General features: G+C 37.8%; 1 protein-coding gene across 8 annotated transcripts in view; it reads right to left on the reverse strand.

The window, feature by feature from the left end:
* USP24 (ubiquitin specific peptidase 24) overlaps window positions 1-21626 on the reverse strand; it is a 156578-nt gene that overhangs the window by 109063 nt on the left and 25889 nt on the right. For 5 of the 8 annotated variants that reach the window (XM_086390176.1, XM_086390175.1, XM_086390173.1 and 2 more), the window contains exons 2-5: window positions 9367-9532; window positions 7039-7106; window positions 1419-1562; window positions 472-594 (exon numbers count right to left, since the gene is read on the reverse strand). In XM_086390176.1, coding sequence (XP_086246302.1) covers window positions 472-594; window positions 1419-1562; window positions 7039-7106; window positions 9367-9532 — 501 coding nt within the window. Of the gene's footprint in view, window positions 1-471; window positions 595-1418; window positions 1563-7038; window positions 7107-9366; window positions 9533-21626 lie in introns of those variants that run through there. The other 3 variants (XM_086390174.1, XM_086390171.1, XM_086390177.1) reach the window with 2 other exon arrangements.

Raw genomic sequence — 21626 nt, forward strand, 5'->3', positions numbered from 1 at the left:
AAAATGAAGATATTGGCTTGTGCTTGAAAAAAAACAAAAGCTTTAAAGCTTGTGGAGTTTAGGAGAAAATTATACATGAGATTAATTATTATTTTTTCTAGCAATAACTAGTCATTTCAAGTAATTTCAAATGCTCTAGCTTCTCAAATGTCTCTAAGAAACTGGGACACCCATTAAACAGGGGCTCTGGTAATTCAATAAATAGGGCACTTTTCATGTCATGCAGTTATTTCTTATTCACCAAACGTTTCAAATCTATAAAGTTCCTCGTGAAGTTAATTAACAGCTATGGAAAAATATGCAATAGCTGAAAAAACTGTTGAAATATTGAGCTATTTTAAGAGCTACATGGAGTATTTGCCATTTCTCATGGGCTATTTTAATCTTTCCATGTAAACTGTCATTTTTGTAGCAGACAAAATCTTTTTCAATACGTTTATTTATAAAACTATGAAACAGAACTATGTTTACCTTTTGGAAAGTAGATACAGGTGAAACAGCAAACATATTTCCCTCTCCAAATACTTCTGCCCAATTCCTCTGAGACACTTTCATTCTGTTTTTAAAATGGTATTCATTATCAGGATTGAAAGCCTAGATTCAAAGAGAACAGAGAAACATTATTATTAGCTATTTCTATAGCAACACATATTAGCATTAGAAAAGAAGATAAAAATATCACCTTGGACTTCCTCATTAATGGAATCTTTCAAGTACCTCAACAAAACATACTCCTTAGCAAGTGCTGAGGAGCAAATGGCCAAAGTACTACTCTCCTGCTTCGTTCAATGTTTGCTACAGGGAAAGAGGAGGAGGGCTTAGGACCAGAGGTCTGATCCAAGGCAAGGGGAAGCCAACGCTGCAAACGTCCTAGGGCCGCCACCAGTAGAGATGGGCACTAACGCAGCGAAGACAGAAGTTAGGAGGCAGGGACTTCCCGGCAGTCCAGTGGTTAAGACTCCATGCTCCCAGTGCAAGGGGCATGGGTTGTATACCTGATTGGGGAACTAAGATCTTGGATGCTGCATGAGACAGCCCCAGCAAAAAAAGTTATGAGGGAACACACGAGCCCCACTTCCTCTTGCAGCTACTGTTACTAATCAGAGGAAAGCCTGGAAACCAAACTACATCAGCACCCTATATGATAGTATTTGTGATGTGAATAATAAGGGAGACAAAAAGGAAAGCTATTTAATCATTCTAATTAATCATTAAGCAATTTAATAATTTTATTCATTCTATTTAATGCATTTCTTTAAAACTGAAAGCACAGAATGGCAGCTCTGCTTTAAAAATAAAATGGAAGAATGTCTTTAATGATAATATCATTATGACTTATTACTAATTATTAGTCAAAAGGTAGTAGGTATGTTAAACAAAAGCAAAATGCAAAGTACTTCATTTTAGACATACTGTACCATTGTAAGCACAGCCAGCAGACCAGTGGGAATTGGATCTTGTTTTATTCTTTCTGCAACCAGTTCTATTAATAGCATCAACATGTTGTAGATCCCTTCATGAATTTCAGTACCCCACTTGTGAACAGCACTTGATGTCAGGAGCTATAAAAACAAAAAGGGCAGTTTACAGTCTTATTCGAAAGAAAGAAAAAAAAATGTCTGCAATCATGAGTGCAATCTTTACAATAATCAAGTGATTATTATTATAATACTTACTTTTATGCAGATAACTTGCTTTAACAGACCCACAGCTGCAGTCCATTTACTTGTTCATTTATTTCAGTCAACACTTAGCTTTATTTTTTGAACTTTAATTCCCTTATATTAAAACAGTTTGTTAAAAGAGAATGTTTATTGTTTCTCTACCTTTCATTATTACTAGGGGAGGTAAAATGGTGAAGCGCAAGAAAGAACTTGAGCTCACTTCTGGTACTATTTTCTAGCTGCGTGGCCTTGGACAAATTTACCTGAATTCTCAGAGACTCAGTTCTCCTGTCTCAAAACAGGCATAACTCCTACCCACTTAACAGAGATGTTACAAATATTAATATCAAAAGGTATAATGAATGTAAAAGTATTAGCAAGGTTTTATGATGAGTGTATTTTGGCTATCACTATTAATTAACATTCCTGGAATCTAAGAAATGGATGCTGTATTTCATGATTTGAACATGCACATTCTCGTCATATTATTTATATCTCAGAAACAGAAATGGATCTTCCCACCTGTTGACCAGATGGCAGCAGGGCTCTGAGCGGGAAAAAATTTTTTAGGAATACCTTGCCAATTTATTTTGATTGTGTTTTCCTTTCTGGTGTGCATAAAAGTTAATACTCAATTTTTTTTTAGTTTAAGTAAATAAAAAATAGCTTTAAGTGATAAGGCATTATAACACTGTTTACTTAGCGTTATTTTTCTCAAATATAAAACACAGAGTATAACATAATGGTAAATCTTATAATCAGTATCTCAGATTAAAAAAAAAAAAGGAAGGAAGGAAATGGCACATAAGAATCTAAAATCTTCATCTTTAGAGTTCCCCAAATTTTGATCTAAGTCCTCGGGGAAGTCTAACTCAGGAATAACCACCAGAACAGGGAATGAGAAATCAAAGGATTCCACTTAATAAAATACTAGCAAATGGGTACAGTGGTTTTCGTAAGATTTCCATTGAGAGGGAAAATATTGTGCTATAAAAATTTCACCTTGGCCACACCCAGAACTGCTTAACAAGAGGGGTAAGATCCTGAAATAATCCAAACTTCTTTAGCAGCAAAGGAAAACCTCAGCTTCAGACTTTCTATATAGCAATTAGCTGCACCACTTGCTCAAATGAACAATAACCATAAGACTGATTTTATATAAGCCAATGTGATTTTAAGCCAATGAGTTAATATTTTTTGCCAGAATTCTTTTGCCTGCCTATCTATCCTTCCTGTACTTAAAACTTATATAATAAAGCAAAATAAAGCAGAGATTAAGATTTAAGAAGCTCCATGTAACAACAAAAATCCCCAGAGACAGAGGAGCCTGGCAGGCTACAGTCCATGGGGTTGTAGAGTTGGACAGGACTGAACGACTAAGCACATGTAACAAAATAAAATTTATGTGGGCTAAGCACCACTGCCTCTGTTGCCATCTCATTTGTTCAGTTTTTGCTTTGAAAACGGGAGTCCTATCTACCTGCCAGATTAAGGCAGGTAAGACAAGCAGCACCGTGCGGGGAAAAGGTACACAAGGTTTAAACATTACTATGCACTATGACCAGATGTACATGCTGTTACCTGCCTGAACACACTAGAATCTAGGCTAGCCTGAAGGTGAAAGGTGACGAAAGTAGAAATTACAACAAAACTCCTTTTCTGTACCTTATTCACACAACTGCTTATTACTTATACTCTTAACTCTTTTTTTCTTCTGTTTTTAAAAAACAGGCAGCTTGTAAGAAAAGCCCAGGAAAGAGGGCAGGGAGAGATTTATCATATCAGGAAACACAAGTCTAAAGAAACACAGAATTCTGTAGCTCTTCTGGTGTAGGGAAATTTTTTCAATAGCTCTAAATTCTAAGAATCGAATGACAATGAACACAATGCAAGGTACTTTTGTGCTCAGAGTTTTATAGGAAAAAACTCCCAGCAACCACTTGACCATTTGTTATTACAGCTTGCTGTTGGTGGTGCTGTTCAGTCACTAAGTCATGTCCAACTCTTTGGGATTCCATGCAAGGCTTCCCTGTCCTTCACTATCTCCCTGGACTTGTTCAAATTCAAGTCCATTGAGTCAGTGATGCTATCTAACCATCTCATTCCTTGTCGCCTTCTCTTCCTGCCCTCAATCTTTTCTAGCATCAGGGTCTTTCCCAATGAGTCCACTCCTTGCATCAGGTGGCCAAAGTATTGCAGCTTCAGCATCAGTCCTTCCAATGAATATTCAGGGTTGATTTCCTTTAGAATTGACTGGTTTGATCTCTGTGCTATCCAAGGGACTCTCAAGAGTCTTATCCAGAACCACAATTTGAAAGCATCAATTTTTTGGTGTTCAGTTTTCTTTATGGTCCAACTATTACGCCCATACATGACTACTGGAAAAACCACAGCGTTGACTATACGGACCTTTGTCAGCAAAGTAATGTCTCTGCTTTTTAGGTTTGTCGTAGCTTTTCTTCCAAGGAGCAAGTGTCTTCTAATTTTGTGGCTGCAGTCACCATCCACAGTGATTTTGGAGCCCAAGAAAATAAAATCTGCCACTGTTTTCATTTTTCCCCATCTATTTGCCATGAAGTGATGGGACTGGATGCCATGATCTTAGCTTTTTGAAACTTAGTTTTTTGAGTTTTAAACCAGCTTTTTCACTTTTCTCTATCACCCTCATTAAGAAGCTCTTTAGTTCCCTTTCATTTTCTACCTTTAGAATGGTATCACCTGCATATCTGAGGTTGTTGATATTTCTCCCAGCAATCTGGACTCCAGCTTGTGATTCATTCAGCCCAGCATTTCACATGATGTACTCTGCATATAAATAAGCAGAGTAAAAATATAAGGACTTGATGCACTATCTTCCCCATTTTGAACCAGCCTGGTTCTAACTGTTGCTTCTTGACCTGCATAGAGGTTTCTCAGGAGTCAGGTAAGATAGTCTGATATTCCCATCTCTTTAAACAGTTTTCCATAGTTTGTTGTGATCCACACAGTCAAAGGCTTTAGCACAGTCAATGAAGCAGCAATGGATGTTTTTCTGTAATTCCCTCGCTTTTTCTAGGGTCCAACGGATGTTGGCACTTTGATCTCTGGTTTCTCTCCCTTTTCTAAATTCAGTTTGTAAATCTGGAAGTACTCAGTTTACATACTGCTGAAGCCTAGCTTGAGGGATTTTGAGCATTACCATCCAAGCATATGAAATGAGTGCAATTATATGGTAGATGGAACATTCTTTGTCATTGTCTTTCTTTGAGATTGGAATGAAAACTGACCTTTTCCAGTTCTATAGCCACTGTTTTGAGTTTTGCAAATTTGCTGGTATATTGAGTGTAGCACTTTAACAGCATAATCTTTTAGGATTTGAAATAGCTCAACTAGACTTCCATCACTTCTGCTAGCTTTGTTTGTTGTAAGGCTTCCTAATACCCACTTGACACTGCATTCCAGGATGTCCTGGCTCTAGGCGAGTGACTGGGTAACAACACTGTGGTCATCTGGGTCATTAAGACTTCTTTTGTAAGGTCTGTGTATCCTTGCCACTTCTTCTTAAGCTCGTCCCCTTCTGTCAGGTCCTTGCCATTTCTGTCCTTTATTGTGCACATCTTGGCATAAAATGTTCATTTGATATCTCCAATTTTCCTGAAGAGATCTAAAGACTTTACCATTCTATTGTTTTCCTCTATTTCTTTGCACTGTTCATTTAAAAAGGCCTTCTTATCTCTCCTTGCTCTTCTCTGGAATTCTGTTTTCATATGGGTATATCTTTCCCTTTCTCCTTTGCCTTTTGCTTCTCTTCTTTTCTCAGCTATTTGTAAGGCTGTCTCAGACAACCACTTTGCCTTCTTGCGTTTCTTTTTCTTGGGAATGGTTTTGGTCACTGATTCCTGTGCAATGTTACAAACCTCCTTTCAAAGTTCTTCAGGCACTCTTGTCTACCAGATCTAATTCCTTGCATCTATTTGTCACCTCTACTGTATAATCATAAGGAATCTGATTTAGGTTATAACTGAAAGGTCTAGTGGTTTTCCCTACTGTCTTCGATTTAAGCCCAAATTTTGAATAAGGAGTTAATGATCTGAGCCACAGACAGCTCCCAGTCTTGTTTTTGCTGATTGTATAGAGTCTCTCCGTCTTTAGCTGCAAAGACGCTAATCAGTCTGCTTTTGGCACTGACCACGTGGCGGCGTCCACGTGTAGGGCGGCCACCTCTCGTGCTGTTGGGAGAGGGTGTCCCTTATGACCAGTGTGCTGTGTCACAGTGTGCTACATTATAAAAGTGCTGCTACTTTTAACAGCTACTATAATTCTTAACAAAAGTCTTAAAAAAGTTACAACCACAAAACCACAAAATGGTAGATGAATTCATCCAAAATGGGGAGAAACCTTGATTCCATATAATCCCGGCCCAAATGACAATTTTAAAAGATTTCTCCCATTTTACAAAGATAAAGCTGTTTTCAATCCTAAAATTAGTTTCGTTCTCCCTTAAGCCTTGAATCAATGGAGATTCTGTCAAAATGCAGACGGGAATAATAGTTTGCAAGTGAACAGTTTATTTTACTGGGTTTTATGAATAAATACAAACTTCATCCATCTGTAGTTGTAGTAACTTACTTGCATTTGAGACAAAAATGGATATCAAAACCCAGAACTATTGAGAATGCAGGAGACTCATTTATTCATTCAACAAAGATTTACTGAGCTCTTTCTCTGTTCTTGGCACTGGCTATACGCTGGGAAAAACAACAGTGTCTGTGACATCGTCTCTGCTCTTGCTGAGATTCAGGACTCAGGTCCTGCAAAGGCAGCCATGCCGAGTTAGACTGCTTTCAGAAACACAAGTCCTGTGATCTTCTATTCTCACTATTAAGAAAAACTGCTTTATAAGAGATGTGACCAGAATTGGGGCAAGCATATCAGTCTAGGTCCAAAAGAAATGCTGCCGTCTGCATGACGTTTTGCCAGATACAATATTCAATCCAGTTCAACTTTCTGTAGTTTAAACATCCACTTCTGTCTCAGTAGGATAGTGAGTACAAAACAACCTATATTTTCCATAAATAAATATTATCTAAGTGCCACAATCCATAGTTTAGTAAGATGTCTAATTTCCTAGTATAACACTTAATCTATTCTTTAGCAGTTAAATAGAAGAAAGTAAAAGCGATATTAAATGAAGCAATGAGCAAACAATAAATACAGAAGAAACAAATCATTTCTGAGCCCCCAATTCAGAGCTACTTTTTTCACATTAGAGCATTCCTCAGTTGAGCAGGATTCATAAACTGGGCTCACACATGAAAAACTAAAACTGAAACAAAAAGCCTGTTCAGCTTCACCCCCACCAAAAAAAAAAATCAGCCCAGCACATTTTCCTTACCTTTTTAAACGCTTCAGGCATACACCTATCCATAAATCTTTTACAGTTCTCATCAGACTCGGAAAGACCTTAGTAAAGTAAATGAAACAATATGCTTTATTGAGATTTTAGGTGGTTGCAGAAATCACATATATCATTCCAAATTCATACATATGGAACTACTTATCATAGAAACCTTGATTCTTAAGGGATTATTAAAAGCAGAAGACATACATTCTGATAAAGAAACAGACTGAGAAATAGTTACAGCATTAAATTATTTATTAATATCAGGATATATTTATATTATTAATATATACTGACTAATAGTATAATAAACACTAATTAGAATTGAAATGGTTGGACTTATGTTTCCATGTCAGAGTAACTGCCAATGATCTGACAAAATAGCTAATAAAACAGCAACAGCAGCTACTTATTAGCCATTATTGTTTTTCTAAACATCTCTACTAAAAACAGAACTATTCTCAGTAAATGCCAAGATCACTCTTCTTCCCTAAAACAAACTGAACTCTGTGCAGTAAAACACACAGAACTGAGCCTGGCACAGCGATAAGTGAGTGAGTGAATGAGTCCACTGTAAAATTACCCTTCAGAATACACTTAAAAACCGCAGTAACAGATCTTGCTTATCAGTGGGGAGACTGCTGCATGCATTTTCTTTTTTCAGGGCCACTGCTTAGCATAGTACCTGCATTCTCTCAGGCACTCAATAAATGCTGCTGCTAAGAAGCCAGTCATAAACACACCATGGAAGCTAGCCAAAATATTTCCTTTTGATGCGCCTCTTACTTAATCACGATAGTAAACTATGCACTTTAAATGAGGAAAAAAAATTCACAAAACAGCCTAATTCTATTTATAACTGAATTCAATATGAAAAACAAATCATCTTCTCTTTAGTGAAAGTGTCAGTTGCTCACTTGAGTCCACCTCTTTGCGACTCTATGGACTGTAGCTCACCAGGCTCCTCTGTCCATGGAATTCTCCAGGCAAGAATATTGGAGCCCTTTCCTTCTCCAGGGAGTCTTCCTGACTCAGAGATCAAACCCAGGTCTCCTGTATTGTAGGCAGATTCTTTACCATCTGAGACACCAGGGAAGCCCGTTTTCTCTTTAATATATAATATATTCATAGTATAGAAGCCTCCTTATGATGATACATATTCTCCAACCTAGTGATATTTTATTTAATAATATAATTTAAAGGTGGAAGTGTGACAGATTTCCTTTTCCTTGGGCTCTAAAATCACTGTGGATGGTAACTGCAGCCATGAAATCAGAAAACAATTGCTTCTTGGCAGGAAAACCATGACAAATCTAGACAGTGTGTTGAAAAGCAGAGATATTACTCTGCCGGTAAAGGTCCATATAGTCAAGGCTATGGTCTTCCAGTGGTCACAAACGGTTGTGAGAGCTGGACTGTAAAGAAGGCAGAATACCAAAGAGTTGATGCCTTTGAACTGTGGTGCTGGAGAAGACTCCTGAAGGTCCCTTGGACAGTAAGGAGATCAAACAGTTGACCTTAAGGGAAGTCAACCCTGAATACTTGTTGGAAGAACTGATGCTGAAGCTCCAGTATTTTGGTCATCTGATGTGAACAGTTGACTCATTGGAAAAGACTCTGATGCTTGGAATGATTGAGGGCAGAGGGAGAAGAAGGCATCAGAGGATGAGAGGATGGCATCACCAATGCAATGGACATGAAAGTGGGCAAACTTCAGGAGATGGTGAGGGGCAGGGAAGCCTGGCGTGCTGCAGTCCATGTGGTTGCAAAGAGTCGGACATGACTGGGTGACTGAACAACAACCACAAAGCACCTAAGACAGTGCCAAGCACTTAATAAGCATAAAATGTTTGTTAAATAAACAGTACTTTCTCTTTGGAATATGTTAATTTCAATTTCCATAATATGAATTTTTCAAATATATTTAATGAATCTTATACTCTATTGGAGCTAGAAGAAAGCAGCTGATTTCATACAACACTTTTATTTCACAGGAGTTCCCTGGTGGCTAAGATATTAAAGAATCTGCCTGCAATGTGGGAGACCTAGGTTCGATCCCTGGATAGGGAAGACCCCTGGAGAAAGAAATGGCAACCCATTCAGTATTCATGCCTGGAGAATCCCATGGAGAAAGGAATTTGGTGGGCTACAGTCCAATTGTAAAGAGTCAGACTCCACTGAGTAACTAATGCTTTCCCTAAGAAAGACTAAGAGAATACACAATCTAAGATAACAGAGATGGGCAACAACAGGAGCTAAGATTAAAGCCAGGCCTCCTATCAAAAAAGAAGTCTCCCCCTGTGTCCTGAGGTATGAACTTACCAAGTCTTGCTAGGTAGGTAGACGCCAACAGGCATTTGCCTAGTGACTCTTCCCGCTTGTAAGGTATGGACCAGTGATCTGTCAAAACGCGGCTTTCCAGTTCATATAAATTTGTTGTAGGGAATTCAATTCCTTCCCCTGAGCAGTTTCCATTTTCATCATTCTTCTGACAAAAAGGGATTACGGTTTAAAGAAAAAACCAAACTAATTAGTGACTACTTAAAATCTTTTCAGTTTAACACAAAGTAGACTCTTAATGGTAGCCATTAATGCCAAGAGTGTGGATTCCACATTTCTTTCTCATAATCACATCTTATACCAAGACTACCTGAAATATTCTCAGCTTTTATCAATGTGGAATCCTTACTCCCTCAGAAAGTGAACTCATCTCAGTCTTCAAAAATGAACTCTCTTTATCTCACTATAGTACCCAATCTACTTTACCTACAGCCATCCTATTTCACCAAGGGCATACATTTCTCCTTAGAGTTATTATCTATACCTGCTATCTCCATTTCCTCACGCTGACTCACTCCTGGTATTACACCAATATAGATTCTAGAGTTCCTGCTCTCCCAAGGTGGCAGCTGTTAAGGTCACCACACTGAATGCTGTATCATTCGATCCAATGGACATGTTTCAGTCCTTATCTTACTCTCCAGGAATGTCTGACCTGCAGGCTTCCTCTTCTTGGTATGCTAGATTCACTCCCCTAACCTCCCAGGATAGCCTGTTTCCCTCCTCTCCTCTGGGGTCTACTGTTCCTTCTGTCTCCTATTCTTGTATATCCTCCCCTTCCTAGCCATTGGAGTTTCTCAAACCTCAGAGCTGTGCTCCCTTCTTTCCACTCAGTGAATGATAGGTACTGCATTCATTTGGCAGCACAAACAGAAATCAGGATCACATTCTTAAAACCCTAGTCTCCCATCTCCACCACTAAGACTAAGTGATCAGACCCCCTATATTTCTCTCAAACCCATCTCTATCTGTCCTTCTCCATAGGGATGCTTCTATTCCTGAACTCATCTTTCTGCCCTTTTCAATCTACTTTTATAAAACTCTTTCAGAGAAAAGCCTTTAAAGAACTTCTAAACATCACCAAATTCCATTAATTATTTGATAACCTTACCATGCTGAACTTCTCCTTTATAACATAACTCACAGATACAATTTTACATTTATAATATTTGTGATTTATTCTGTTTGTCCCCATTAAAACAAGTGAGCCATAAGGACAAAGACCCTGTTTCCGACAATGTCTATATCTCTAAAACCTAGTGCCTAGCACAAAGCAGGTATTTAAAACATATTTTCAAATGGAAAATAATTCACACAAAGTTCAAGCTATCAATGGAGTAACTGTCAGATTTTCCATCAGTTCTTGCTACGATAATCTGTAATAAATCAAACAGAATGTCTCCTCCCAAATGGCCCAGTACCTAGTTTCTTTGAAAATCTATCCATTTCCACAATCCACTCTATAATTCAATCATTAAAAATAAAATAATTTCATTAAAAAATTCACCTTGAGCCTCAATGAAGCAAAGGAGCATAAATATAAAACAGAAATGATTTAAAAGCACATTAAAAAAGAATTTTCAACCCCATATAAATGCTATCTAAAGGAATGCAACAAATTTTTTTCAGGTTCAAGGCTAAATTAGGCTGAAAACAAGACAAAACCCAGGAAGGTGATAAAAATTAAAAATGGAGTAGTATATGATATAAATTGGAGGTGAAGAGTGAGGGGTGGCGAATGAAGTAAATTCAGAATTATGATATCTGGGGATAATTCAGTTTTTAAAGCACAACATCTTTAAGAAGTACTTTTAATTAATAAATTCTGTAAATAAACCAATTTTACTTGGAATTGAAAAGGACCAAATGTATAAAGAGGTTAAGATAGTATTCAAATTGTACACTTGTTAAATGCTTCAATTTATGAACCTAAGATCAAAGTAGAATTAAGGTATGTAAAAAACAGAATTCAGTTGAATGATGGGAATATATCATTACTATGAGATATCTACCATCAATTGCCACAGGAAGTTAACAGATCAAATCATATATGAAATATCTGATGTACCTATCAGCTATGAAAACTAAGAGCTTCCAAATGGGATTACCCCCCTTGTGAGAGTCACAGAAGAGCCTGTATCTCCTCTCTGCTCTTCACACTGTAAGTCAGTAGCCTGGGACCCAGAGGAGGGCCACAGTAGGACTCAACCATGCTGGGATCCTGATCTCAGACTCCCAGCCTCAAGAACTCTGAGAAGTACATTTCTACTGTTTACAAACCAATAAACCAACAAAACCCACCCAAAGCGAAGCGCTTCCTTGGGTGAGGGAGGGAGACCTTTAACATCAGCAGTAACGACACAGACACCGTGTGCCTCCTGAATGGACGCACTATAAACGGCACAGCATCATTTCTGTGACAGTCTTGCCAAACATGCATCCCTGATTCTAGGCACAGTTCAGTTCAGTTCAGTCGCATCCGACTCTCTGTGACCCCATGAACCGTAGCACACCAGGCCTCCCTGTCCATCACCAACTCCTAGCATCCACCCAAACCCATGTCCATCGAGTTGGTGATGCCATCCAACCATCTCATCCTCTGTGGTCCCCTTCTCCTCCTGCCCTTAATCTTTCCCAGCATCAGGGTCTTTTCAAATGAGTCAGCCCTTCATCAGGTGGCCAAAGTATTGGAGTTTCAGCTTCAACATCAGTCCTTCCAATGAACACCCAGGACTGATCTCCCTTAGGATGGACTGGTTGGATCTCCTTGCAGTCCAAGGGACTCTCAAGAGTCTTCTCCAACACCACAGGTCAAAAGCATCAATTCTTCTGTGCTCAGCTTTCTTTATAGTTCAACTCTCACATCCATACATGACCACTGGAAAAACCACAGCCTTGACGAGACGGACCTTTGTTGGCAAAGTAATGTCTCTGCTTTTTAATATGTTGTCTAGGTTGGTCATAACTTTCCTTCCAAGGAGTAAGCGTCTTTTAATTTCATGGCTGCAATCACCATCTGCAGTCATTTTGGAGCCCCCCCAAAAAAAGTCAGCCACTGTTTCCCCATCTATTTGCCATGAAGTGATGGGACCAGATGCAACGATCTTAGTTTTCTGAATGTTGAGCTTTAAGCCAACTTTTTCACTCTCCTCTTTCACTTTCAGGGAAACCCAAAATGAGGAACAATCTAAAAAATAACTAGCCTGTATTCTTCAAAAATGTCAACGTCATTAAAGATTGAGTCAGACTAGAGAAATACAACATGGGATCCTGGATTAGGTTGTGAAATAGGAATTTTTATTTGTTTTTACTTCTTGGGTTTAAAGGACGTTAGTACCTGATCAGTGTTAATATCCTAATTTTGATAATATAGTGTGGTTATATAAGAGAATATCCGTTTGTAGGAAATACATACTGAAGTATTTAAGGGTAAAGGTGTATCATTATTCTCAAATGTCTTTATTCTCAAACATTTCAGAAAAAAACAACAAAACACACATATATTAATACTTCGATATACACATGTACATTATACATACATGGATATTTACATATACAGAAAGAAAGAATAATAAAGAGAATGTGATAAAATGTTAACATTTTAAGAACTTGAATAAAGTTTATATAAGAATTTCAAATTTATTATGGCTATTTATATAGATTTATAGAAAAGTTGCAAAAACAGTTTTGTGCTATTCTTGCAACTTTTTTGTGAGCTTGGAATTATTTTAGAAGTAAAATAATTTAGTATGATATACATTAAAATACAGATTTTTGAAGAACGTAATAAATTAGAGAGCTAAGGATTCACCTGTAGTGGTTAAAAAAAAAAAAAAGGGTGTATATTCTACTGAAGAACCCCATTCCACTTGGTAATATAATTTGGTTTGTAAATACCTTTATGCTTTTGTCTTAAATTACCAAATAAGTAATACATATTCATTGCAGAAAATACAGAAAATATGAATAGCAAAAACTAAAACCCATCATTAATTTCACCATTTAAAAATTAACCACACTGATATTTTAATAAATATTTTTCCAGTAAAAGACTTTTCTTTATGGATTTTTTTGTTAAAAATTCACAAATGTGGAATTAACTCTATTTTCATCACCTCCATGGCCCGTCATCATCCTCTCATTAAAGACAGTATTAATGGAGTCTTTCTTCTCCTGCTGCTAAGTCACTTCAGTCGTGTCCGACTCTGTGAGACCCCATAGACGGCAGCCCACCAGGCTCCCCTGTCCTGGGATTCTCCAGGCAAGAACACTGGAGTGGGATACCATTTCCTTCTCCAATGCATGAAAGTGAAAAGTGAAAGTGAAGTCGCTCAGTTGTGTCCAACTCTTAGTGACCCCATGGACTGCAGCCTACTAGGCTCCTGCGTCCATGGGATTTTCCAGGCAAGAGTACTGGAGTGGGGTGCCATTGCCTTTGATTCAAAAGATAGATGCATAAAGCAATAATTGCAAAACTGTGTTAATGGGCTTATAATGACTACAGATGTGACCTCTATGATAATAACAGCACAAAGGAGAGGTGAGAGAACAGAGTTATACTGCAGGAATGTTTTGTATGCTACTGAAATTAAGTTGGTTTTAACCCAAATTACAGTTATAGATTAAGATGTTAAATATAAACTATGGGACAATCACTAATAAAATAACTTTAACAATTACACAGTGAAAGAAAAACCAAGGAAAACAGCACACTTGAAAATATCTACTTAACACCAGAGTGGTAATGGAGGATTAGAGGATCAAAAAGGCATAAAATAGAAGACAAATAGCAAAATGGCAGCTAAAAACCTTGTTTTATCAAATAATTATATTGTTACAATTACCAGTAATATATTAAATGAATATGGACTAAAGGCTCGAGCCAAAAGGCAGAGATTTGCAGAATGGATTTTTAAAAATGGACTGAACTCTATGCTGTCTACAACAGATACCCGTTAGATTTAAAGACACAAAGAGGTTGAAATAAAAGGATGGAAGAAGATATGTACACACAAAGGAGCTGGAGCGGCTGTATTAGTATCAAACAGAATCTAGGCATCCCTTGTTTTACACTGCTTTGCTTTGCTGTGCTTGGCAGACATTGTGCTTTTTACAAATTGAAGGTTTGTGGCAACCCTGCATGCAGCAAGTCTATCAGCACTGTTTTCCCAAGAGCATTTGCTCAGTTATATCTATGTGTTGTGCTCATGCTACTGCTTCAGTCGTGACTGACTCTGTGCGGCCCTGTGGACTGTAGCCTGCCAGGCTCCTCTGTCCGTGGGATTCTCCAGGCAAAGATACTGGAGTGGGCTGCCATTTCCTCCTCCAGGGATCTTCCCAACTCAGGGATCGAACCAGTGTCTCTTATGTCTCCTGAGTTGGCAGGCAGGTTCTTTACCACTAGCACCACCTGTTACATTTTGGCAATTCTTAACAATATTTCAAACTTTTTCATTATTGTTACATTTGTTATGGTGATCTGTGATCAGTTATCTTTGATATTACTATTGTAATTGCTTTAGGGGCACTATGAACTGTGCCTGTTTAGAATAGCAAACAATAAATGTATGTGTTCTGACTGCTTCACCAACTGCTTATGTCTGGTTTCTCTCCCACTCCTCAGGCTACCCTTGTCCCTGAGATATAAGAGTATTAAAATTAAGCCAACTAACAGCCCTGCAATGGCCTCCACACGTTCAAGTGAAAGGAAGAGTGAGTAGCACATCTCTCACTTTAAATCAAAAGCTAGAAAAGATTAAGCTGAGTGAGGAAGGCAAGCTGAAAGCCAAGACAGGCTGAAAGATAGGTGTCTTGCACCAAACTGTTAGGTAAGTTGTGAACGCAAAGGAAAAGTTGTTGAAGGAAATTAAAAGTGTTACTCCAGTGAACACACAAATGCTAACAAAGCCAAACAGCCTTACTGCTGACAGGGAGAAAGTTTCAGCGGTCCAGGCAGAAGATCAAAGTGGCCACAACACTGCCGTAAGCCAAAGCCTAAACTAGAGCGAGGCCCTAACTCTATTCAGTTCTATAAAGGCTGAGGGAGATGAGAAAGCTGCAGAAGCCTGAGGCTAGCAGAGGTTGCTTCGTGAGGTTGAAGGGAAGAAGCCATATCGCCATACTACAAAAGTGAAAGACGAAGTAGCAAGTGGTGATGTGGAAGCTACAGCAAACTACCCAGAACATCTAACTAGGGTAAGTAAAGACGGCGGCTACACTAAACAACAGATCTTCAGTGCAGACAAAACAGCCTCATATTGGAAGAGGATGGCATCCAGGACTCGCACTGCTGGAGAGGAGAAGTCAGTGCCTGGCATTAGAGCTTCAGAAGACAAACTGACTCACAGACACAGAGAACAAACTAGTGGTTAGCGGTGCAGGGGACAGAGAACGCAGGGTGAGGAGAGCGAGGGACGAACCACTGAGTGTAAGACTGGCTCGAAGATGTATTCTACAACACAGGGAATATGGCCAATATTTTGTAATAACTGTAAATGAAAAGTAACCTTGAATAGAATTTGTATCCTACTGTTGTGTGAAAACTGTATAAATCTTAATTATGTTGAATTGGTTCACAGAGCTTTTCAGGTCTACTATATCATTCTACTTCTCTGTATAGTCTATTAATTTTTGAGAGCTTTATATTGAAATTTAAACTAAAAATCTATCAAAAATTTATCTATTTAAAAAGATAAAAATTGTAATATATAGTGGAACTATATGTAACCTTGTTCTGTATTTTCCAAGTCTCCTGTAAACATGTTATCATATTTTCATAAATAAAAAAATAGAAGCAAAAAAGAAGAAACAAAATTAATGGTTAATTAAACAAGCAAATATACCTCTCTTCCACCACCAAAAAAAGAAAAGATGAGCTGACTCTCTTGTGAGGGACTAATGGAGCCGGTGATGTGAAGTAGAAGCCAGTGCTCGTTTGTGATTCCAAAGATCAGAGGGCCCTCAAGACTTACACTACATCTACTCTGCCTGTGCTCTACAAATGGAAAAACAAAGCCTAGAGGACAGCACATCTGTTAACAACATGGTTTACGGAATATTTAAAACCCACTGTTGAGACCTACTACTCAGGAAAAAATTCCTTTCAAAATATTACTGCTCACCGACAATGCACTTGGTCACCAAAAAGCTCTGCTGGAGATATACAATGAGATTAATGTTGTTTTCATGCCTGTGAATACAGTATCCATTCTGCAGCCCGTGGATCAAGGAGTAATCTTACCTTTCAAGTCTCATTGTTTAAGAAATACCTTCTGTAAGGCTTTAGTGTCATAGATAGTGATTCCTCTGATAGATCTGGGCAAAAGAAATTGAAAATCATTTGGGAAGGATTCATCATTCTACATGCCATTAAGAACATTCATAATTCATGGGAAGAGACCAAAATATCAACACTAACACGAGTTAGGAAGAAGTTGACTTCAACCCGCATGGATGACTTTGAGGGGTTCAAGACTTCAGTGGAGGAAGTCATTGCGGATGTGGTAGAAATAGCAAGAGAAACTAGAATTAGAAGTTGAGTTGAAGATGTGACTAAATTGTTGCAATCTCATGATAAAAGCTGAACAGATGATCAGTTACTTCTAATGGATGAGCAAAGAGAATAGTTTCTTGATGGAATCTGCTCCTGGTAAAGATCCTGTGAAGACTGTTGAGATGTCAATAAGAGTCAGAATATTTATAAACTTTGATAAAAAAGCAGTGGCAGGGTTTGAGAAGATTGATTCCAATTTTGCAAGAAGTTCTTCTAATAAAATGCTATCAATCAGCACTGCACATTACAGAGAATCCATTCATGAAACACAGGGTTAACTGATGGAGCAAACTTCATTGTTTTTATTTTAAGAAAATGCCACCGCTACCCCTACCTTCAATAACCACCACCCTCATCAGTAAACAGTTATTCACAAAAAATATATATATATTATGACTTACTGAAGGCTCAGATGATGGTGAGCATTTTCAAGCAATACAGTATTGTAAAACTGAGGTATGTACATTTTTTTAGACATAATGCTGTTCTTGTTTAGTCACTAAGTTGTGTCTGACTCTTTGCAACCCCATGGATTATATACAGCATGCCAGGCTCCTCTGTCCTCCACTATCCCTGAGTTTGCTCAAATTCATGTCCATTGAGTTGGTGATACCCTCTAACCATCTCATTCCCTGCTGCCCCCTTCACATTTTGCCTTCAATCTTCCCAGCATCAGGATCTTTTTCAACGAGTTGGTTCTTCACATCAAGTGGCCCAAGTATTGTACATAATGCTACTGCACATTTACTGATGACAGTATAATATAAACATCTTTTTTAGGTACTGGGAAACCAAAAAGTTCATGTGACTCACTCTATTGTGGTATTTGCTTTACTTCAGTGGTGTCGAACTAAAACCACAGTATCTCCAAGGTATGCCTACAGACGTTAAGACAAGAAATATATTCCTAGAGACAAAGAAGGACACTTCATAATGAGAAAAACAAAGGTCAATAAAAAGAATGGAAAAAGATACACTACAAAAACAAAAACCAAAAGAGAGCTGAAGTGATTATACTAGTATCGGAAAAAAATAGAAGTCATGTGAAAATTTATTACTAAAGATAAGGAAGGATGGCCGTAACAGTTCTAAACAAAAATGCATCTCATGACAGAGACTACTTTACAGGAAGTAAAAACTGACCGAACTCAAGAGAAACACACAATTCAACAAAAGAGTTGGAGACTTTCACTTTCAATAATAGCTAGAACTAGGCAGAGGTCAACAAAAAAAAATTACAAACCAAGTATACCTAAAAGACACTTACAGAATCCTCCACTCCATAACAGCTGCAGGATGTACATTCTTTTCAAGCGCACATGAAACATTCTCTAGGATAGAGTATGTGTTAGGCTATAAAACAAGTCTCAGTCTATTTGGAGGGATTAAAATCATACAACATATGTTCTCTGACCACAATGGAATGAACTTAAAAATCAATAGCAAAAGGAAATCCAAGAACATGTGAAAATTAAATAATATATATAAAATGGACAAAAACATCCTAAGAAAAATAAAACTACAGCCCAATGATCCTACAAATATAAACACAAAAATCCTTAATAGTGGGAGAAGGCAATAGCACCCCACTCCAGTACTCTTGCCTGGAAAATCCCATGGACGGAGGAGCCTGGTAGGCTGCAGTCCATGGGGTCGCAAAGAGTTGGACACGACTGAGTGACTTCACTTTCACTTTTCACTTTCATGCACTGGAGAGGGAAATGGCAACCCACTCGAGTATTCTTGCCTTGGAGAATACCAGGGACAGGGGAGCCTGGTGGGCTGCCGTCTATGGGGTTGCACAGAGTCGGACATGACTGAAGTGACTTAGCAGCAGCAGCAGCAAACCGAATCATAAAAAGGATTGTACACCAGGACCAAGTATGCACACAAGGTTGGTTCAGCATACAATAGTAAATCAACACAATGTTGTGAACAGTCACAGAATAAAGATAAAAAAATACAGTCATTTCAATAAATGCAGAAAAAATATTCACAAAATCTATCACCTTGTCGTAACAGTAACAGGAAAAAAACCAACAAATAAATAAAATGGAATTTCTTCAACTTGATGAAAGGTATCTACAAAAACCCTACAATTAACATCATACTTAAGTGTGAAAGGCTGAATGTTTTCCTCTAAAATCAGAAACAAGGATGCCTGTTCACCAGCTTTCATTTAACACTGTACCAGAGATTCTAGCTAGGGCAATTAGGCAAGATGAGAAATCAAAGGCATTCATTCAGATTGAAAAGGATGAAGTAAAACTATTTCTATTCACTCATTATATGATCTTGTAGGTAGAAAATTCTAAGGAATTCATGAAAAAAAGAAACCATTAGAACCAATAACTGAGTTCAGCAAGGATGCAGAATAAAACACCAATATCTAAAATTCACTTGTATTTCTATACACTAATGAACAATTTTAAAATTAAGAAAACAATTTCATTTACAATAACATCAAAAGAAATAAAATACTTAATAAGTACAGGATTTATACACTGAAAACTACAGAACATTATGGAGAGAAACTAAAGAATTAAATAAATAGAAAGAGTCCATGTTCATGGACTGAAATTTAATACTGTTAAGAGGGCAATATTCCCCAAATTAGTCTACAGATTCAATTCAATCAGCATCAAAATTTCAGCTTATTTTGCAAAAATTGACAGGCTGACTCTAAAACTCACATAGAAATGCAAAGAACCCTGTATAACCAAAATAATCTTGAAAAAGAATAAAGTTTGAGGAGTCACACTTTCAACTTTCAAAATTTACTATAAAGCTACAGTAATCAAGATAATGTGGTACTGGCATAAAGATACACATACAGGGAATTCCCTGGAGGTCCAGAAGTTAGGACTCCATGCTTTCAGTACTGATGGAGCAAGTTCAACCTCTATGGGGGAGCTAAGATCCTACAAGCCACGTGGCACAGCCAAAAATATAAAAAGGTACACATACAGAAAATGGAATCGAATTGAAATTCCATATATAAGCCGTTATATATGTGGCCAATTCTCCCTCAACAAGAGAGATAATACAATTTAATCTCTGACAAAGGCATAAAAGCAACTCAATGGAGGAAGGTTAGCTTTCTTAACAAATGAAACTGAGACAACCATTAAGACACAGGCAAAAGAATAAAACTGAACCCCTATTTCACACCATATAAAAAATTAACTTAAAATGTAACACAGGAGTGAATCTACATAATCTTGGTTTAGATAATATTTCTTAAATAGGACACAAAAAAACAGGACGACAAAAAAACAGGACGACAAAAAAGAAAAGATAAATTCTGAACTTCATCAAAAGTAAAATCTCTTCGACTTCCCTGGTGGTACAGTTGATAGGAATCTGCCTGCCAACGCAGGGGACACGGGTTCAATCCCTGGTCTGGGAAGATTCTACATGCCACCGAGCAACTAAAGCCCGCTGTGCGCAGCAGCTACTGAGCTAGCGTGCCCTAGAGCCCGTGCTCCACAACAAGAGGGGCCACTGCAATGAGAGGCCTGTGCGCAGCAACAAAGAGGAGTTCTCTCTGTGGAATCTCAAATGTTGTTGTAGCTGTCTGTTTCAATCTTACATTAATATAACAGAAAACAAAAATAACCAAAGGGGAAAAATGCATGCAAGGTTTCTTTTTGGGGGTGATGAGAAAACTGTCTAAAATTAAAGAGTGGTGATGGCTGTACAACTCTAAGAATGTACACTTAAAAAGGGTAAACTTTAGCGTGTGTGAATTATATCTTGATAAAGCTGCTATTTGAAAAACTTGATTAACAAATATGAGTTCAAAGATTATAGTTATTAAATATAAGTAAGCTTAAAATCTCATCTAAGAATTTCAAAACCCAGCTGTATCTAATGATCTATAATAAAAATAAATATGCCAATTAGTTTTTTAAAATAATTTAAAAAATAACATATTTAAGACATAACAGGAGAAAAATTTCACATTGCCTTCTAAGCAGTTAACATTCTTGTTCTTTAAAAGGGGGGAACGTACAAGGTACACATCAGAGTTAACAAGCGATACAGAGCAGCATTACGTTCTGAGGAGGGTACTACCAACACAGACGAGAGAGGGAATCACCAGAGGAGGAAACAGTGACAGGAGCCCGTATTTAGGTTGGTTTAATATTCTGAGTCATCATTTTGAGTAGAGCCCGTCCCTGGCAAAAATTACATACTAAACAAGAGAACACATGCAAAGCAGCTTGGAATTGTCCTACTGCAAAATAGCTCCCAACAGACATAAGGTATACGGCTTTTAATAAGAACTCTGGAATGTAATATATTATTTTCTCATTAGATGTCTAATGCAAGTGATACCCAAGTAACAGTTAATGAGCCCTTAACCTAAATTGATAATAAATACACTTGTCAACGGGCTTCCCTGGCTCAGTTGGTAAAGAATCCACCTGCAATGCAGGAGATCTGGGTTCGATCCCTGGGTGAGGAATTTACCCTGATGAAGGAAATGGCAACCCACTCCAGGATTTTTGCCTGGGAAATTCCATAGACAGAGGAGCCTGGTAGGCTACACAGGCCATGGTGTCACAAGAGTCAGACACTACTGAGCCACTAAACACTACCACCACACTTATCAAAAGTTCACTATGTTCCAGACAAGATACTGAGCTTTGGGGACAGAGATAAAGACACAATTCTCATCTTTAGA

The sequence above is a fragment of the Bos grunniens genome, chromosome 3, assembly GCF_055505025.1.
Source record: "Bos grunniens cultivar Pamir isolate PY7600 chromosome 3, Bosgru_T2T1.0, whole genome shotgun sequence".
Classification (NCBI taxonomy): domain Eukaryota; kingdom Metazoa; phylum Chordata; class Mammalia; order Artiodactyla; family Bovidae; genus Bos; species Bos grunniens.